Genomic DNA, 22,482 nt, shown 5'->3' with positions numbered 1-22,482 from the left:
AAAAACTATCTCCATAATATTTAAGCAGTCTTGAGTTTTAAAAATTGAAAATAGCATTTTGTTTAGCTAAAAAGAGCATAGAAGTTAAAAGTAAAAAATAACAGTGCATATCTTATTTAGTACAGCAAGACACATTGTCAAACAGAAGCTAGGCTCCATTTAGTATAACTACCTTGGACATATTTACACAGATATACAAAGCTTTCTCATGAATATGAAAATTAATTTATAGAAAATATATTTGCATTCTAATATAATGCAGTAAAACCGTTTAGTAATAAAATATGCCTTTCAGTTAGCAAACCAATCCAGTGATACTTTTTAGATATAGCATATAAACTTGTAAATCGAGATTTTTACTAGGTCCTTTCAGTATTATAAGATATTTTGATTGTTCTTTATTTGCATTCTTTGCCTATGGATTAATTACTGTGTGTGTGTATGGATGGGGAATTTCCTCTCCCCAACAGCCGCTGCAGTTTGGCGCAGCCCAGATATTTCTTGGCAGATGATGTTCAGTTATTGATGATTCCAACTCATCCATTTTTTTTCCACAGATCAGGAATGAGGCCCAATTAAAATTTGCTCTCCCCTTAAACACCCAAACCACAGTTGAAAATAACAGTCATCTACTTCTTTTCATTGGATATAAGTAAATACATGCTTAAGCTTCAATTTCTATTGAGGGCAATAGCTATCACATTAAAGATCATTTCCAATGGATAAGAAATGTGTAGGACATCAGTTTCTTCATGATATTCTTCCACTCCCCTTGAAGTTACTACTTGTTGTCTGAAAATGTCCCCCTTTCCTCCAAGCAGATTCTTTTTGACCTTGTTGTATTTGTACATTTTACCTTCCATTACACACAGATTCTAATATCGATCATACACTTGCCTTGTGATTCTGATAGACTTCTGTTGAGTTGCCTACTCTTACTCTCCCTCTTCACCCTTGAGCCCTCAGACAATGCTTCATAATTTCTCATCAAAGTGAAAGTGAAAAATTGGAAAGTAGATATGCAGAATGCGCTATCATCATTGACAATTTTGGAACTGAAATTGAAGTCAGAGTGAGGGCAAAAATGGACATCATCTATTTTCAATCCCAGCAAGTCAGAGAAGATGATAGATGTAGCAGCTGGAGGGAAGTAATATGTTTCTACATCTGTTGCCTCTGCTCAGCTCATCCTGCAGTTAGGTACATTCTGCTTTATCAGAGATATACAAAGTAGGAGTCAAAATGATTCCTTTGCACCACCAGAAGAAATACAAGAGTGCCAGAGTTATTTAGACATTCGATTCGTCTTTAAATTAGCATGCAATATTTTCTACATAAACCATGTTTTACATAATGAACAGAAGCTCTTTTATTTTATTGGCATCTAATTATTTTTAGGAGTCATCTCTTTCTATTTATATTTTATAGAGTAATAATTTTAATTGAATACTATTGGGCCCAATAGGTTAGATGTAAAAAGGCAATTACATCAGAATTTCTGTCAGAAAAGTAACAGCTCACCTTACACATAATTGCAAAATATTTCTTTCTTTCATGTCTTAAGTGTTTGCTATGTATAATTTGATATTGCTTGGCAAGAATTCTTTTTAAAATTGCTCTGAGGTGTAAATCAATAGTAGTAAACATGAGCCCGTTATATTTTACAAAAAGTTGAAACAAATATAACAGTCAATATAGTTCTTTTAAAATAGCTGTTAATTAGGCTGAAGGACCCACTTGTTCCTCAATGTTCAATAAGCTGAGTGTCTCCATTGCAGCCACCATTTATTCTTAGTTGTTTATCTACCTATTGAAGTCTTCTCCTTTTGAGTGGATTCCTACGGAAATGTAGATTTCTAACTTAGGTTTAAAAGAGTTTTGCTCTTAATCACAGCCCAATAAGAATGTATAAATAGCAATAAGATATTGTTATGTGAACCTGACAATAACCAGATAGTCTTCTTCAATTAGGTCTGAACTTCCATTTGACTTTTCATTTTCATTTCCAATTCTTCCAAAGCATCAGCCTTCTTTGGGTTCCAGATAGCCTGACTCAATCTGTCCCTTCTTTTTTCATGATGGTGGGTTGCCAGGCAACTTTCTACCACCATTTCCCTTAATTCAGGACTCTGCTGAGCATCCAGGGAGCAGTGGACAACTGTTCCACTCCCATGCTCCACCGTCCCTGGTGACTGGTGAACCCCTGATGACTCTACTTGGGACTCGTCAACTTCCTGGGATCAAATTATTTATGTTAATAATACTAAACATGAACTCTTTTCATTAGTTTACATTGTTATTAATTTGTGATCTGTAAAAACTTTTATAGTTGGGTATGCTAGTTGTGTTTCTACATTTATGACTTGGTAACTTTAATATCAATTGATAATTCAGTAGAATATCAATAATCTATAGTCCTCAAATCCAAACAATGCATGGATTTTTGTATTTTTGTGATTTCAGATTCCTTACAGCATGACTTGTATGCTTTCTTTAGGTCTTAAACTTATTTAATTTATTTTCTTTATAAATAATTACCTAAATGAGGCAAACAAGGTTTTGGTATCATTCCTTGTACTTCTCAATTGTACCAATTATCTTAACTATATGAGGTCTGTCCAGAAGATATGCAGCCATGTAATATGAAAAATAGAGACATTTACTGAAGAAGATACAAGATACAAGAAACATTGTACATAGGACAATGATGCCTCGGGCGCCTTCAAAGTAGGCACCTTGGGACCTCACACAGTTCTCCCAATTGCCATCAGCTGCAGCATTGTATTTTCCTGAATCTCGTTGATAGCCTGAAAGCTTCCCTATTACAGGTGATTTTAGTTTTGGGAAAAGCCAGAAGTCACAGGGTGCCAAATCTGATCTGTAGAAGGGCTGAGTCACCTGGGTGATTTGATGTTTCTGCAGACAACTCTGCATGAGACATGATGCATGAGCCCATGCATTGTCATGATGAAGCTTCCAATCACCAGTTGCCCATAGCTGCGGGCTTCTGCATCATCCAGATAGTTTCTTCAGAGGAATGTTCAAGCTTAACACAAAATTTGGTGCAGATGTGTTGCTCTACTCACTCAGACATTAATGGCCACACGGTACACATGCTTACTCACGGTGTCTACTGCCCCCACTGACTAGTACAGTGAAGTCATCATTGTTCATGCATGTGCATTCCTTGGCTGCCAGGTTGCATCACTGTCATGCAAACTGTTCTTGTTATATTAACAATGGTTTGACTTTTCAGACACACCTTGTATATGGTTGCATTAGTCTGCTAGGGCTGCCAAAACAAAGCATCACAGACTGGTGGCTTAAAAAAAATAAATGTATTCTCTCACAATTCTCTAGGGGCTAAAAGTCTAAGATGAAGGTGTCAGCACGGTTAATTTCTTCTGAGGCTCTGTTTCCTTGAATTGTAGATGGGTTTCTTTCCTTGTATCTTTACATAGTTTTTTTCCCTGTGCATGCCTGTGTCCTAATCTCTCTTCATAAAACCAGTCATACTGGATTAGGGCCTACCTTTTAATTAGTTACTTGCTTAAAGACTGAATTGAGGTATTGGGGGGTTAGAACTTCAACATTATAAATTGGGCTCTAGTGGGGAGTACACAATTCAGTACATAATGATGACATTTCACAATATTTTAATTTGCCAAATCCCTAAAATGTGTAAAGCACATATTTGTTTCAACTTTGTAGCAGCACAGTGAGAAACTAGACTTACAGTGAGTCCCAGTTACCTACCTGAGGCCTCTTGTCTGGTGAAGGCAGAACTAGAGCCTGGGTCTCCGCATTTGAACCTTGCTATCTTTTCACTCCTTAGTGCCGCAAACTGAAACAGAACTTGACAGTTGTGCAGAGGTTTGAGTGTTTGGGTATATAGATATGCATATTTTGGGTCATGACCTATAAAATTCAGTCATATTTCTCCTGGACATTATTTAGTCACAGCTTTCTGACCTTATTTAATACCTCTTTTTGTGCTTTATCTTCTGAAGAGTAGGTCAGAGTCTAGAAAAATAGGTAAAATAGTTAAAACTTAATTGCCCAATTAAAAAATAAAACATATCAAGGAACTTCTAGAGTTCATTGTCATGCATGTCGTGACAAAACACACCCTTAAAGATTTATTTTTAGTAAAGGATAAATTTTATATCTAGCACTGAGGATTTTCAGCAGTTTGTTCACCTGCCAGTGGAATAGATAGGGGGAAGAGGGGGCAATACTGAACTGCTGAGCTCTACATCTGCTTTTCCCACCGTAGTTACAATCTCCAGTGTTATCACAGCCTGAGCCACCGGTATTCCTTCGGCAGCCCTGGCTCAGAAAATGCCCGCTCTCTCCTACCCTATCAGAAGCCCTGTCAGTGGGTTAACATTTTAGTAATTACTCTGATTGACTAGAGTTGCTTTAACTCTATCATGAGTCTATGAATCTTTTTTCTTTTATTGTTCCTATTAGCAGTACCTAAATGTTTCTTACAAACCCTATTAGCAGTACCTAAATGTTTCTTACAAACCCTGCAGTACCTAAATGTTTCTTACAAACCGTATTAGCAGTACCTAAATGTTTTTTACAAACTATAATTTTTTTCTTTATATCTTCTGTGTATCTTCAGTATGTGATTGTTTCAAAGCTTTCTACGTATACAAAGATACAGCTGGTTACTTGTATCATATGAATATCCTACTTTTAAAACATACAAGCATGAATATGTGTAAGTTTTTAAAATAAGTTATTAAAATTCAAAGAAGAAATTCAATATATGATTGGACAGATGTATGGATGTGTGCCTTTTTTAAAGCATCTAAATAATTAAAAATAATTTTCTTTGAAAGTTGGCCAGGGATACTTTGCCCTCATCCTTTTAAAGGGGAATATGTGACTTATGACCTGGATGGAAATGTGGAACAGTATCACATAGAATTCCTGGGTGATCCCCATTCAACCTCATGGATAAATGCAACATTTGTTGGACATTATAGTATCACATTAAAGGTAGGTGGAGTAATATCAAAACTTTATGCTTCTTGTACTTGTTTTTAATTGTAGTCATTTTTGTCTTACATCCTAAAAGATATGTAATTATTTACTTTTATATTTATTTAAACAAACAGTACATATTCTTCATTAAAACTCATGTTTTTATTTTTAAAGCAGTTTTCAAAGGAAGAATATGTATAAAAATAGCCATGGGGTACTTTTAAATTTCATTTTTCTAATAGCAATATAGTGTAAATTAACTGAGGACTTCACAAATTGCCTTTTGAAATAATTTTAAGATTATCATTTGGTAATTTTTTAAATTCTCTTGAGAAGACTCTAAGTTGTAGTCCTAGCTCACAGGGAAAATTAATTATGGAATGCAACTAGATTTTCAAGTTTCAAACGGAATATGTGTAACTCCATTATCTCTTTGATTCCTTTTAAACTTTAAATCACACACTACAATTAATGAATAAACTAGACTCTCAGATAGATGAAAATGGGTGAACTATACCTGTTTCCCTGGGTTTCATTTAATCATTATAAATTAACTCAGTTATCTATGACTGTATTCTAATATTAAAACTTTTAATCTGTAAATTATACTTTCATTAGAAACCTGTTGGGAAAATATCAGAAATGAGGATCTCTTACCAGGAACAGGACAGAGGTGTTCATGTTTACCACTCTTATTCAACATAATACTGGAAGTACTAGCCACAGAGATTGGACAAGAAGAAATAAAAGACATCCAAATTGGAAAGGAGGAAATAAAACTATTTGCAGAAGACACGATATTGTATTTAGAAAACCCTATAGTCACTCTCAGTCCTGCCTCCTTTGGCTTTGTCCATAGGTCCTTTATCCATGTTCCTTGACGACCCTTCCCCTTTGGGGGTGGGTGGGTAGGGGAGAGTGGTGGTGGGGAAATGGAGACAACTATACTTGAACAACAATAAAAAAAAATATAAAAATAATTTAATTAATTTTTAAAAAAAAAAGACAACAAAAGATTCTAACAAAATAAAAAGAAAAAAAGTAGAAAGCCCTATAGGCTCCACCAAAAACCTACTTTACCTAATAAATCAATTTAGCAAAGTAGTGAGATACAAAGTCAATATTCAGACATTGATGGCAGTTTTATACACTAGTAATGACCTATCAGAAGAGAAAGTAGGAAAACAATCCCATTTACTGTGGCAACAAAAAAAATTAAATAGGAATAAATTTAACCAAGAAGGTAAAAGCTTTGTACTTGGAAAACTATAGGACACTAAAGAAAGAAATTGAGAAAGATGCAAATAAGCGGAAGCATGTACATACTGTGTTCATAGATTGGAAGAATTAACATAATTAAAATGTCTATACTACCCAAAGCAATCTATAGATTCAACACAATTCCTATTAAAATACCAATGACATATTTCGCAGATCTAGAACAAATATTCCAAAACTTTATATGAAACCAAAGAAGACCCCAGATAGCCTCAGCAATCTTGAGAAAGAAGAACAAAGTTGGAGGAATCATAATACCTAATATCAAACTATACTATAAGGCCACTATAATCCAAACAGTCTGGTACTGGCATAAGAACAGACACATAGATCAGTAGAACACAATAGAGAGCCCAGAAATAAACCCACATCTTTATGGTTAATTGATATATGACAAAGGAGGCAAGAGCATACAATGGAGTAAAGATAGCCTCTTCAATAAATGGTATTGGGAGAACTGGACTAGTACTTGCAAAAAAAAAAAAAAATGAAATTAGACCATCAATTTATACTGTACACCAGAATAAACTCAAAATAGATGAAAGGCTTAAAATGTAAGTCACAATACCATAAAAATCCTAGAGGAAAACAAAGGCAGTAAAATTTCAGATATCTCATATGGCAATATTTTTGCCAATATTGTATTTCCTAGGGCAAGGAAAACAAAAGAAAAAATTAACAAATGGGGCTATATCAAATTAAAAGTTTCAGCACAGTTAAGGAAACCATCATCAAAATGAACATGGAACCCATTGTCAACGATACATCAGACAAGGGTTTAATCTCCAAAATATATAAAGAATTTATACAATGCCACCAGGAAAATAAACAATCCAGTAAAAAAATGGGCAAAGTACCTGAATATACACTTCTCCAAGGAGAACATACAGATGGCCTAGAGACATATGCAGAAATGTTCACCATCACTAGCCATCAGAGCATTGCAAATTAAAACTGCAATGAGATAACACCTCACACCTGCCAAAATGGCTATCATTAATAAGTCAACAAACTGCAAGTGCTGGCAAGGATGTGGAGAAAAGGGAACCCTAGTGCACTGTTGGTGGGAATGCAGAGTGGTGCAGCCACTGTGGAAAACAGTATGGAGTTTCCTCAAAAAATTAAAAGTGGAATTGCCTTTTGACTCAATGGAAACAAAAATTCCACAGCTGGGAATAAAACCTAAGAATCCTGAAACACAAATGCAAAGGAATATATGTACCCCTATGTTCATAGCACAATTTACAATGACCAAGATTTGGAAACAGCCTAAGTGCCCGTTGGTAGGGGAGTGGATAAAAAAAAAACAAAACAAAAAGCAGTGGTGCATTTAACAATGGAATACTTGCAACGGTAAAAAGAAAGGAGTTTTTACCTTTTGCTGATGCTTGGGTCACCGGCCAGCAGTGATCATGGAACACTGTGGATGGCTTGTCGAAACGCGAGAAAAAACATGCACAGAGACAGACCAGTTTCCGTGGAGAAGTAGGGACGGAATGGCCATGCCCTCTAGTGGGGAGCGCCCCGATTTACCATCCAAACTGGCTTTTATTGGGTTGTTTTGCATAAGAATTCAGGTAAAGCACATTACTCATTGTGAGGAAGTAAGGATCAAATGATAGGTAACAAGGAACTCTGAGGGTCTATTTTGAGTCAGGGTCAAAGAGCTGTAAGACTTTAAGGAACAAACTAACTTCCTCCTTGGACCCTTCTCATTCAACTGAGCATTCTAAACAAAGAAGGTTTCACAGGATTTTACATGTTCTTTCTTAGGCCTCATCACCTGGGGAACCCACCCTTTCCAGCACAGGGCAGCACCACCCTGTCATTGTTTCAGGCTTAGGTGGAGCAAGGGAAGTAAGGCAGCCAAGAGATTAAGAGATTTTCTTGCAGAGCAGGAGGACTCGGACTTTGTCAAAGCCAAAGGGTGAGAGTCCATCACCCCCTTTTGCCGTAGCCCCCAAAGTCCTTCTTTTGGGGGCCTCGCACGTGATCGTGCCTGTCTTAGATCCTTCCCCCGTTGGGGAATCTTACCCATCATTGGCTAACTGACCAAGCATTGGGGTTCAGTTATGAATGAAGCAGCAGAAGCAGTGCTCCTGCCAGGGAGATAAGCTTTTGTCTCCTTGCTGGCTTAGGGTTCCAAGGGCGTTCCCTTAGCCTTAGCCTAGGCGGGGGTTACAGTTTCTGATACCAGGCAGGGCGGTTCCCAACATTTTGCAACAGCATGAATGGACCTGGACTGTGTTATGCTAAGTGAAATAAGCCATTTGGGTGAAAAACAAATACCATATAATCTCACTTATATGTGGAATCTAATGAACAAAATACACTAATGAGCAAAATAGAACCAGAGGCATAGAAAATTGAAACAGGCTGACAGCAGATGTAATAGGGAAGGGGGAGGTGGGGATTGTTTGAAAGCAGTTGAAGGGATTAGTCAAAGAACATACATGACTGACTCAACGACATGGACAACAATGTGGGATTGACTGTGGGAGTGGGGGCAGGCTGGGTGGAGGGGCAAGGAGGGAAAATTTGGGATAACTAATCATAAACAATACAATATTTAAGAATAAAAAATTTAAATGTTAGGAGAAAGCTGTTTTTTAAAAATGAAATGTGGATTCCTTTTACTCAATTTGGATAATTTCTATTTTATAGTGAGAAAATTATGAACTCAAATGTACATACAAAGTTTATATGTTCAAATATACACTTATACATATGTGTAAGTGTAGGTATATTTGAGGTGCCATTTAATCCACAGTATAAGTGAATTTTTGGAAATTTGAGGTACTTTAAAATGCGCTTTTACTCTATCTTTGGTATAAACAATATCTTTGTTCCTTTCAGCTTGAAAGCAACTGGATGGAAAAGCTGTTTTACTTAAGTGTGGAATAACATCCCTTACATTCATTTCATGGTAGTTGTGAGCCAGTCATTTTAATGTGAGGCACCTTCTTTGCTCTGACATTTTGGATGTGTGCCTAGGTACTTCCTCTGACAAGCATGGAAGACAGGAAGGAGTATTCTCCCTTCTTGGCCCTCTGCCCCTTTTCTGAAAGATGGGGAAACCTCCTAGCTTCTCATGAAGCAGACCTTAGAATTTTAGATATTTGACAGTGTGCTAAATAATAGAGCATTCTTAAGAAATTATATTTAAATATAAGTAAAAATATCAAAGTATATTTTTAAATTGTCAGAACTACTAGTTCTCATAGGATTTGACTTCTGTCACCATTAGTTTGAGTACTCTGGTTTCAGTGAGCACATCATTAATCCCTGGGACAAGGAAAAAATCTGATGCAAAGCAAAGCCAAGCACAAAAATCAAAATCAGTAGCTACAAGTTTTTAACTTTATGAAAGCACTAAAGCAAACTTAGCAATTCTTGCAAAGACCAGGAATTTAGCGATGCTTAATGAAAGGATTAGAGCAGAAAAAAATAAACTTTATTTTTGCTTTTCATTTCCCCACTTTCCCAACTAGCCCAGTGCTCTGGGTGGATAACTCATGCGGGCCTGTAGGCTCGGGCAGACTCCATCTTCTGCTGTCATTCAGGGTACCTACCTACAGCCTCTGCTCTTGGCCCATAACTTTTTTTCCCCACCTGTGTCTTTTTCTGTACTTGTTTCCTTGGAGCTGGTATGTAATAAGAGTGCCTTCTTCTATGGGTCTCTTTGTTCATGTCTGAGATTTTAGTTCCCTTTTACCTCAATCCAGTTGGCATGTTCCATACTGTTCCTCTGTGCCCCGATTCCCTACTCCTGGCTACCTAAGATCTCGCATTCCAGGGAGGGGAGGCTGACAGATGATGGAAGCCTCCTTGTCTCAATCTACTCAACAAACAGCAAGCAAGGGGGTCAACTCAGGAAATACAGAAAACCAAGGTACAAAAATGGTAAAAAAAAAAAAATACATATGAGAAATTAGTTCAAAATGAATAATTTCAAACTCTGTATTACCAGGGGTAGCTGGGATCCCTGTCCATTGGAGGTGGAGGTGGTCTTGACTTCAGCCTGTAGTTCTATTATCTAGACTTCCAGGGATTTAATCTTTTATGGTCCTCCCTGCACTGGAGCTCCTGCATCCTCCAGTGCTGTCTCTATACTGTACTACATTGATCCGGATATTAAATTCATACCTCCCTTCCCCATAAGAAAGATCACTTACACAAAAATAATATGTAGTAGACAATGTAGACTTTCTTAAGGAGTTTCCCAGAAGAGGTGGAGAAGGGATGAACATTGCACAAGTTGTCTGGTCTTTTTCTAAACTTAGACAAAAATGATAGGTCCATATAACTCTTACTGACTTAAGCTGTCTAAATCTTACTTCATATATCATTTCAACATCATTTTCTCTAATTTGTATAAGCTTGGTTTAATAAGTGACTAAAGAATATTTTAGAGTTTTCACTGAATAGCGACTATATATATTTTGCAGTGTATGTTAAGGTGGGAGAGAAATAAGCTCCTCTAGAAAGACATATGCATTTATAAGAAAATGAAATATGTTTAGTTTTACATTATAAAAACTTTAACTCTTTTATTTCATGTCCATCTAGTTATTGAATAGTCAGTTACCCCTTGTTTATATGTTTGTGGGACCACAGAATTACTAATTTTATGGTTGAAAGTCAGAAGAACTCTGTCATTATGTGTTCATACAGATGATAGTGTTTTCTCCAGTAAATAAAACAACTCATAGGTACACTGTGATGTACTTTAGAAATAAGTTGAAGGCAATATTTAGATTGCATCTTTATAGTTTATGTTGGTTTATTCATACATTTTATTTTTTCATTTACTATAAAATCAGATTTAAAGAATACTAAAATTCTCCTTCCCTTTTAAAAAAAACCTTGATTTTTAAAAAAGTGTATACTTTTTTAAAAAGGACATATCATTATGATAATTACTCATATAATAGAGATGAATATGTACTAGATAACTATTTTTTTAACAGTCAACACATGGAATAAAATTCTTTCCCTATTGGCACAAATATTTCTTTTGTATTTAGTAGGTACCTGTCTGCAGAACTCATTATTTGCAAGTTTATTTTTTAGGTTGATGGACTGCTGTATCACTTAGTTTAACCTTTCTTAAGCCTGGATGTGCATTAGAGAGCTTTACAAAACAGTAACAACAAAACCGCAACAAAAACACAGCAATGGTTGGGCTCCACTCTCCTGGATCGATTAAATCAGAATCTCTTGGATTAGAGCCAGGCCTACACATTTTTAAGTTCCTCAGATGCATCTAATGTGCAGCCCAGAGAGAGTGAAAAAACTGCTGACTAAGTTTTCTCCACTTAAAGCATCACAGTTTTATTGGTTTTATCTCTGTATAACTTTGGTTATGGCTTACTGTTTCCTGTTACTTCTGCTTCTTTCGTTGATCTTTCAATTTGCCTGGAAATTATGCCTACTGCCATAGACATTCATTCACATGTCTACCCCACTATTAACTGTTGCATTGAACAGAGCTTTAAGGTCATTCTTGTCTTTCAACATTATACTTAATTCATAGATACTGCTGATAAAGCTGCTGTATAATTTGAACTTAAATATTTATAGTTTTAGTTGATCATCTTTTTATCTAATAGGTTATATAGAGTCATTATTGTTTTTCTTGGCCATAAATAATGTATCCAACTGATGATTGCTTTACCTACCCTTTTCCAGTTACTTACATTGCCAAGAAAAAGTAGGTAGTTCACCCTACCACCTGCGATGTTGCTCCTGTGGTAAAGTTTAAATTTGTTGGTCTATGGTGTGAATAGATTTTTTAATCTATGTGTTTTAGTAGTCTTAATACTGTATAAAGGATTTACCTGTAGATATGCAACAATTTCTTTGGCTACCAAGGGTCATTTGAGTATTTACCCATTGTGTTAAGGAGTTGTCTGTATTTTTCAGGGAGATGAAAAGGGAACAGGGCCATATTGCTAAACTTGAGCTCTGTAACTCCTAGAATTCTGGGGTAGTCATCAATACTGTGGACCAAAATTGTCTAAGTCTCTGCATTCCTGTTACAATGTAGAATTGCACACTTGATACTCTTGTGCTGGGGTAGGGCCAGTGAGTGATGAGTGAAAGTGATGAATGTCACTTCATTGAGCACATAGCTGCATCCAGTAGAACATTCTGGAGAATTCTATCTTTTCCTGTGGTACCATGATTGGTAATGTTTAAAATATTGGTTTTCTACTCTCTCAGTCTGGATCCCAGAGTGTTTACTCTTAGCAAAGGCTGCCCCCCCCACTAGATAACAGATATACAATGTGAGAAATCTCTAGGCCTTGTGTTAAGCCCTTGGGATTATTTTAACAGGTGGATTAATGATAACACAGGGATGTCACAGTTCTTTGTAACCTGTATCTTTAGAAGGAATATTACTGAAATTTCAGTACTCTTCAGAATATGGTCAGATAACTGAAATAACACTAATTTTTCCAGTCTGTAAACAGAAATAATACAACTTGCTATCTCTCAGTAATTTATCAGTTAACTTCTTTTCTATATAGCAATAAACATATAAGTAGAAATTGCCAACTGATTTATACAATTTGGTCTAGTAAATATCCTCCAACAAAGGCCTCTGATGTTAACATGCACTATGATGATGCCAATCACTGGCCCACAAATAGCAATTATATTATACTGAGTCCTTGCCATAGGCCAAGGATTGGGTAGATGCTTTTCATATAATATTTAAAGTTTCACAGCAACCCTTAAAGAAAGGCATCATAACTATTAGACATATGGAAAAAACTGAGATTCAGGCTGCATGTCTAACCCAAGGTCACTTAGCTACTAAGTGATGGAGCATTGATTAGAATCCAGATGTCTAACTCTCAAGTCTTAAATTCTTTTTTTATACCGTGCCAATTTACTTATGCTTAAGCAATGGTCAAATTTATTGTTGAATGTTTCCCACATTTGTATCTATGAAATGAGGACATTTTTCACTTCTTAATTCTAATTGACCTGTTGAATGCTAACAGTCTCTGGTAGACTTGCTCAAATAGAACTCTTGACTTTCTCCAATTACATTTATAGTAGTCATTCAACAAGTGCATTTGAAGTAACATCTATTTTTTAAAAGATTTTATTTATTTATTTTTAGAGAGGGGTGTGGGGAAACATCGACTGGTTGCCCCTCGCACACTCCCAACCAGGGACCTGTCCTGCAACCCAAGCAGGAGCCCTGACTGGGAATTGAACCACTGACATTTTGTTTTGCGGATGATGCCCAACCCACTGAGCCATGCTGGTCAAGGCTGGAGTAACATCTATTTGACAAAGTGTTTGCTTCTAATATTTATTAGGATCCAAATTCTAAGAATTCAGTATGTTGATAGGGATTAGCACATTACTTTATAGACTAGATCATCACGTAGTGCTTTGCTTTTAGAGTAATGGAGTGAAATTGGATACAAATCTGTTGAGCCAATTCAGTGGAAAACCACATTTGCAAATATATATACTTGCACCATATTCCTGCAGCCAAATCATCTGTATAGCTACCAAACTCTCAGTAAATTTTTATTGAATTTCATATTTGATATAAAATTTACTGTACTTTTCCTATTGTTAGATTAAGGCTTTTTGTTTGTTTGCTTGTTTTCTAAGAATCCTTTAGTTTTTGGCTTGAAGAAAGGTTAAGGGAATTAGAGCATGTTTCTGTGACTAGGACCTGTTTGTGAATAATCTGCCAAGGAAACATTTGTAGTAAGGTACGTTAGGATAAGAACAAAGTTGTTGAAGTGGCTAAAAAGGCAGTGTGTAGAGCCAGGTTTTCTGGGTTAGAAGGCCAGCTGTGCTCTTTACCAGATGTTTTACCTCAGGCAAGTTACCCATAGCAAATCCCACATTCCTCATTTTAAACCGGAGGTTATGATAGTATCTGCTTCATAAAGTTGTAGGGGTTAACTGAGATAGTACAGGTAAAGCATTTAGCAAAGTACTTCTTATATAGTAAACTCTTAATAAACATTAGTTGATATTCTTCATTGGAAACAGGTGAAATATATAGTTAAATAATTTATTTATTTTCCCTAGAAACCAGTGTCTATAGTGGGGAGCACCAAAAAAGATAAAAAGAACAATAAGGTAAAAAATAATATTTTTTTACTAAGAATATTTATGTGGCATGATTTTAATGTTTGTTTGTTTTTTATAAATCAACCAACATGGTGCTCCCAGAAATTGAGGGAAATAGGCCTGATTGATCATCTGTCTCATCCTTTGATTCTTCAGGACATGACTGAAAGAGTCCATCGCTGCAGTGCTTTTCTAGTTTAAGGTAAACATAAGTGCCAAGAACTTTTGAAAGCAGGAGATAAGTTAGAGCCTTCTTAAGCTGACTTTTTGGTGAATGAATAGTCCTCAGTATCAGCAATACCTCAAGAGGACTTTGGATTTGTTTGATGGAATTTGGAAGGAGAGTAGGAGATATTGTCTTTGATGTTCTTTGTGACTAAGTGAAACCAGTTCTTTCCCTATCTCTATTCTGTTTTTTGATTCACTCACATTTATATGTGCTGACATTACTTCTCCAGATAAATTCTTGAATTCACCTTGTCATCTTCTGACTTCACATCGTATGAATTTAGATAGCTATGAAGTTGGACAGAAGTTAAAAGTCCAAATCCAAATAATATGACCAACTTTACTTCATTTATAAAGGATGGAATGGGTGGCTACCTTTCACATGAAAAATGCATTAAGTATCAACTGGATTTCTCATATTGACTCTTCACTGGAATAGCAGTAATCTTGTATAAGGAATTCCAATACATAGCTTTTTTAAATTTTCTGTTTATTTTCTGCTTATTTTCTGTTGAAGAAACCAGAGTCTGATCATTGTTTTTAAGCAAAAATACAAGGCTCATTAAGTTGCCTTCAGAGCCATACCTCTTATGAGTATGACTGCCTTAGAATGAGTCTTTTATATTGGGGTTCTTAAATAAGTAAATAGTTGCAGTGTCACTTTTTGGTACATTCTTCCATTAAGGAATGGTAAAGTCCAAACTCATAATCATATGACCCTACAATTGATATATAAACTTCATTTTCATTTTACTTTCTTTAATTCCCCCACCACTTTTACTTCATTTTATTTTGTTTTTAAGTATCTTTCAGCCAAGGGCTAAGACCAGTACATGACTCAGGCAAAACCCATTATCTCTGAACCCTAAACAATTTTTATTAACATAACTTTGAAAATAAATTTCAGAACCACTTCCTTACCATTTTGTTTATCTCAAAAAATTGTACTGATTCTTGTCACATATTTAATCATCCTTTTCTCCTTGATCTTCCCCGTGTTCTTATGATTCCATCATTAAAAAAAAATCTGAGCATCTGTCTGTAATAAATACAGCCATTGTCTTCTCAAGAACACGTATTCCATCAAAAAGGAGCAAATGTGGAATAGAAAGTAGCAGCCAAGTATGATAACTTTCTTTTAGGTTCAAGTCTTGATACCTGTATTTATTGTTTAAAACCCTTTAGGTCAATTACAACGTTTTAAAGCCTCAGGACAAATGAGCACATGCTTATGTAACCCTATTTTCCCAGTCCTGTTTACCGTCCCCAGCTGCAGCAGGCAACCTGGGCTGAGCAATGGGGGATGGCAGCACTTCAAATGAGCACAGGCCTTAAAAATCATCTATTGAGTTAGTGCTCATTTGCTTCCTGTGTTTTATGTCATCAATATATTGCTAATATTTTACTATTATTGTACATAGCAATGTTTACAACTGCTTTCTTGCTATAGATTTGATGATATATTTAGTTTTGCAGAACAAAAATTCTACAACTTGAAATCAGAGTATGTAAAATACTTGAATCTATACACAATAAATACGATTTTAGTTTTAGATTCTTTTTAAAATTATAATAAAATATGTAACATAAAATATAACATTTTAACCATATACTCAGTGGTGATTTAAGTTTTTAACTACTGACTAATAATCCTAGAAAAAAACTTTCCTAAGCAATGTAAATATGACCTGATACTAAAAACACCAGATGGCAGTTTCTTATCATTTTCAACACAGTTTATTTCTTAAGCTATGTCCTATGAGCTCTTCATTATACCACATATGAGATTTGTGTAACAGAATTGCTTTTTAGTGAAATAACATTTTACATGCATACCTTGTTTTACTACATTTTGCTTGTTATACTTTGCAGATATTGTGTTTTTTTACAAATTAAAGTCTGCCAGTACCATTTTTCCAACAGCATTTATTTACTTTGTGTCCCTGTGTCACATTTCAGTAATTATTGCAATATTTTAAGCTTTATTATTATTATTACATTTGTTATGGGGATCTGTGGTCAGTGATCTTTGATGTTACTGTTATAATTGCTTTGGGGTGCCATGAAGCACACACACTCCATGCTACTCCAGGGAACACATGTATGATAAGAAAGCACAATAGCCGTATTGCTGAAGTGGAGAAAGTGTTAGTGATCTGGATAGAGATCAAACCAGCCACTGCATTCCATTAAGCCAAAACCTAACCCAAGACCAGATTGTAACTCTTCAATTCTGTCAAGGCTGAGAGAGGTGAGAAAGCTGCAGAGGAAAAGTTTGAAGCTAGCAGAGGTTGACTCATGATGTTTAAGGAAAGAAGCAATCTCCATAACATAAGTTCAAGGTGAAGCAGCAAGTGCTGATGTAGCAGCTGCAGCAAGTTCTCCAGAAGGTCTAAGATAATCAATGATGGTGGCTACATGAAACAAGTAAGTTTCAATGTAGACAAAACAGTCTCATATTGGAAGAAGATGCCATCTAGGACTTTTATAGCTAGAGAGGAGAAGTCAATCAATGCCTGGCTTCAGCTTCAAAGAACAGGCTGACTCTCATGTTAGGGGTAAATTCAGCTGGTGATTTTTAAGCTTAAGCCAGTGTTCACATACCATTCAGAAAATCCTAAGGCCCTTAAGAATTATGCTAAATCTACTCTGCCTATGTCTATAAATAGAACAACCAAGTCTGCGTGACAGCACACCTGTTTACAACCTGGCTTACTAAATATCTTGAGCCCACTGTTGACACCTACTGCTTAGAATAGGGCTGATGGAGATGTACAAGAAAATTCATGTTGTCTGCATGCCTGCTAACACAACATCCATTCTGCAGCCCATGGATCAAGAAGTAATTTCAACCTTCCAGTCTTATTATTTAAGAAATACATTTCATAAGTCTATAGGTGCCATAGATAGTAATTCCTTTGATGGATCTGAGCAAAGTAAATTGAAAACCTCTGGAAAGGATTTACCATTCTAGATATCATTAAGAACATTGGGGATTCATGGAAAGAGGTCATGAATCATGAATGTTGAGTTAATACTGAGGAAATACCAGTATTAACAGGGGTTAGAAGAAGTTGATTGTAACTCAGATAGATGACTTTGAAAGGTTCAAGAATTCAGTGGAGTAATTGCAAATGTGGAAATAGTAAGAGAACCAGAATTGGAAGTGGTGCCTGAAGATGTGACAGAATTGCTTCAAAATTTCATAATAAAACTTTAACAAATGAGGACTTGCTTTTTATGAGCAAAGAAAGTGGTTTCTTGAGATGGAATCTGCTCCTGGGGAGAATTCTGTGAAGATTGTTGAAATGACAACAAAGGATTTAGACTATTAGATAAACTTGGTTGACAAAGCAGTGGCACAGTTGACTTCTATTTTGAAAGTTTTACTGTGAATAAAATGTCATCAGACAGTGTCACATGGTCCAGAGAAACCATTCGTGAAAGGAAGAGCTAACTGATATGACAAACCTCATTGTTGTACTATTTTGAGAAATTGTCATAGCCACCCCAGCCTTCAGCAGCCACCACCCTGACCAGCTGGCAGCCATCAATATTGAGGCAAGACCCTCTACCAGCAAAGGGAATTATGACTCAGAAGGCTCAGATGATGGTTAGCATTTTTAAGCAATGAGGTGTTTTTTTTTTAAGATTTTATTTATTTATTTTTAGAGAGGGGAAGGGAGGGAGAAAGAGAGAGAAACATCAATGTGTGGTTGCCTCTCACGTGGTCCCCACTGGGGACATGGCCTGCAACCCAGGCACGTGCCCTGACTGGGAATCGAACCTGCGATGCTGATGCTTTGGTTTGCAGCCCGTGCTCAATCCACTGAGCTACGCCCGCCAGGGCTAGCAATGAGGTTATTTTTAAGTTAAGTACATTTTTAAGTGTATAATGCCATTATACGTGTAATAGACTATAGTATAGTGCAATTATAACTTTTATAGTCATTGGAAAACCAAAAAACTCATGTGACTTGCTTTATTGCAATATTCACTGTATTGCTTGCGGTGATCTGGAACCTAACTTGCAATATCTCTGAGGTATGCCTGTATGATGACTGAGCCCCTGAATTCTGTAGCTAGATTGCCTGTGTATGCATTCCAACTCTTTCACTTACTAGCTATATGAACTTGGGCAAGTTCTAAACTCAGTGCCTCAGTTAACTCATCTGTGAAATGATGGTAATAGTACCTACCTCATAAGCCTATTAAGTTAAAATGATTTCTTTGTGAAGTGCTTAAGACTGTATATGACACATAGTATATACTATATAAGCATTGCATAAATTTATAAATTAAAAGTAACAATAGAGTCTTTAATAGAACTCCTATGTAAATAAAATATGTACTTAGTTAACTCCTCTATTGTGAACAGAGTTCTTACCTCATTTTCTTGGCTTACAGAAACCAAATGATAAATGTTTATGTTTCTGATAGTTTGTGATATTGACAGCTAATATTTGAAAACTGATTTACATTTTATAAAATACTTTTTACATAGACTATCTCTTGTGATCTTTATTCACTGTTAAAGTTGAAGCTCAGCTTAAATGACTTGCCTGAGGTCACACAATAGCAGAACTGGGACTCAAGCCCAGGTCTTCTGATTACAAACTCCAGGTTTTTATGTCAACCTTCTTGGAATTTACATTGGGCCATCTGCTTCTAATCTTCATAAACATATCAAATTCATAACAGGCTATCATCTGTTTAGCTGGAAAATCAAAGTCCTTCTTATTAGTCTCCTGTTAATGTAGATAACTTGATTAATTTAACGCCCTTTAATGAGGGCTTTTCGAAGTTGGACAAAGATGTGAAAGCCTTCTTTTCAACATTTAGTACATTGATTCCAAGCCTTAGATTTAGGGCCTCTTCATGGCAAACCTAGTATTTATTTCATTCCCTGTGACCTTCACCAAGGTTTGTTGTTTTTTTATTTTACTGTAGTATTCGTTCCCAAGCTTGCTCATTATCACATTCTTCCATAGAGCTTTTTAAAAATCTATATTTTGTATTATTGAGCCACAGAATATGAGGAAATCCTACCATTTGTGACAACATGGATAGACCTGGGAGGTATTATGTTAAGTGACGTCACTAAGTATTGTATGATCTCATGTATATGTGGAATTAAAAACAAAACAAAACAAAGAGCAAACTTATAGAAAAAGAGATCAGACTTTTGGTTACCAGAAGGAAAGGGTAAGGGGAGAGGAAATTAGAGGAAGGTGGTCAAAAGGTACAAGCTTACAGTTATAAGATAACTAAATACTAGGGAGGTAATGTGTAGCATGGTAACTATAGTTAACACTGATTAAAAAAATGAAAAGTATAATCTAAGAGTTGTCATCACAAGGAAGAAGTATTTTTTCTTCTTTTATTTTTATTATGTCTGTATAAGATGATAGATGTTAGCTGAACCTATTATGGTAATCATTTCACAATATATTTAAATTAAACTATCTGCTGTGCCTTAAACTTATACAGATATGTATGTCAATTATTTCTCAATAAAACTGGAAACATATGTTCCTGAACCTACGTACTGGGAGTGTTCTGAGAATCTACTTAGTTCCTCACTGAATCTCAAAAACCACTGTGTAGTAGATCACTTCCCCATAAATACCTCTATTCTGTGTTTATTGCAGTTGGCTAAAGATGTTTATAAAAATGTGTATTGTTATTATTGTGCTTATTTTGTGGAATATGTGAATGTATTTATGAATTCGTAGTGCTAAAGAAGCCAGGCATATCTCCAACAACGTTGTGATGTGAGACTCCGTTGTCTCTTTAAATAGTTTCTCTCTTTGGTGGTGGCTGATTTTCCCCCTGCCGTGGTGGCTGGAGCCCTCTTACTTTCTCCTTCTCTCAGGGTTTGATTTAGGTCCATCACACTCAGTGACTGATGTATTGGTTATATAAAAATCGTTTTCCAAGGGATGTCAGTCCAGATAATGGACAAGCCTAAAATGTCAGACTTGCTTCTTTTAGAAAACAACCACCACAGCATAGAGCAGTTGTCTATTCCATCTTGATAGAAAAAGACCTTACATATTCAAATATTTAGTAGATGTCTGTTAAAGTTTAGGTTACTTAAAAGCTTATCTCGTAACCTGTGATTTTTCTGATTTGTCCATTGAGGTTATTTTATCTTAAGTGGCTTGACTTCCTGCTTCTCCTCTCAACCCGTCTTGCAGGGAGCACTCAGTTCCTGCATTAGTGATTTTTGTATAGAATTTAAATACAAAACCCTATTATTTCAAGCCAAGAAATGGAATTACACTGTGAAGCTTTAACTTTCAATTTTCCTCATTCTTTCTTTTCTGCCTAATTTCTCCTCCAGGACTCATTGCATTCTCCGCATTATCTCTCAGACTGATGTAAAGGATCAGACTAAACAAAACTAGAACTTTTGGAGTGCGGCCAAGTTAACTGTTCCACACTTTCTGGTGGTATGGGATGAGGCACAAAAGTTATTTTGATCTTAAAATCTTGCCTACTTAGAGTAAACAAAATTCCTATTTATGTCTAAGGAAACTTAAACAGAGTAAGAAATATATTTTTTAAAGCAGTGTTTGCTTCAGGTTTTCAATAATTTGAGTAAGTTGTCTAAATAATCCAGAGTTGATTATTGAAGATTACGTGAAGCTATGTTAAAGGTGACAGATGAGAGGAAGGCAGCTGCAGGAAGCCAGTGAGTGTGCGGTGCACACAGGTGTGATGTGACTATCTTCTAGTTTGCATCAAAGGAACGGAATGCTCTTACTCTAGATTACTGGTTGCTGTTGCAGAAATCCAATTTAAGGAAGACAAGATATCCTTGTGATTAACTTTGTACTGAATTGCTTTAAGTGAAAACGATCTGCTCAACAGAGGAGGAGAGTGATAGCTTTGGCATGAGAGTAAATAGAACGATGCATCAGGGCGATACATGGTTAGTCAGTGAGCTACACTGCAAGTTCGAGTGTATAAGTAACAGCAGTTGACATAAATCACCAGGGAGAGTACTTTATAATAGGCAGTAGTGTCGATCCTCATTTAGTGGGGATGCATTCCAAAGGAAAATTATTTTATATTTCTTTAGATTATGAAATCTGTGACTTATATCCCCATATTTTAAGAGGCATATTATGTAAGATATAACTTAAAGTAATGGTCAATATTTGAAGTCATTTTAGTAAATTTATGATGCCAATAAAGCAAGCTAAGTACTTACGATTCTGGTTTTCCAGATTTTTAACATATGTTCAATATTGTCTAAAAGATTCATTTTCTAAACTTAAGTACTTGCTTTGCAGTTAACTTTAATATTGACATAATTGAAATGTGGATTGACAATTTTGGATTGTATATGCTGTCATTGTACCTACACGACTGTAATGAAGCTCTACCATCCCACAAATAGGGCATGTGAAGAAGCATTTGATTGAATGACTATAGTTGTAAAATAGGGTACTCTTTTTTCCATACCATTTAAAGTACTTGAAATTAGATACACATTTTAAAAACACTACTAATATAATAGGATAAATCAATGACCCATGAAACACTTTACAGGTTTGAACTCTATACAAAAAAAAGTCTAAATTATTTTAGGAGTAATAGTACCATATCATAATGCTAGATAGTCATCATGCTTATAAATTTCTTTTTAGCTTCCTATAAAATGTAACAGCCTTTCATTTTCATCACCAATTTCCCAACTGGGTTTCACCCATACCACCCTGACAAAAAAATCAAAGCCTATTTATTATGCTCAGTAAATATTTACTGAGCTCCTATTGTTTGTGACTCTTCTAGGCTCAAAAGTGAACAAAACAGACAAAACTTAAATGCCCTCATGAAACTTAAATTAGTGGGATAAGA

At 35.7% G+C, this 22,482-nt stretch overlaps 1 protein-coding gene across 3 annotated transcripts in view; it reads left to right on the top strand.

The window, feature by feature from the left end:
* The window catches only part of ZCWPW2 (zinc finger CW-type and PWWP domain containing 2), a 102,111-nt gene that overhangs the window by 33,537 nt on the left and 46,092 nt on the right, over window positions 1–22,482 (top strand). For all 3 annotated transcript variants that reach the window (XM_045856685.1, XM_045856686.1, XM_045856684.1), the window contains one exon: window positions 4,851–5,010. In XM_045856685.1, the coding sequence (XP_045712641.1) occupies window positions 4,851–5,010 (160 nt within the window). The remainder of the gene's footprint in view (window positions 1–4,850; window positions 5,011–22,482) is intronic.

The sequence above is a fragment of the Phyllostomus hastatus genome, unplaced genomic scaffold (assembly GCF_019186645.2).
Source record: "Phyllostomus hastatus isolate PE091 unplaced genomic scaffold, TTU_PhHast_1.1 phas_scaffold_129, whole genome shotgun sequence".
NCBI classification, from domain to species: Eukaryota; Metazoa; Chordata; class Mammalia; order Chiroptera; family Phyllostomidae; genus Phyllostomus; species Phyllostomus hastatus.
Note: the sequence above shows the minus strand (reverse complement) of the source record. Positions and strands in the feature narration are given on the sequence as shown.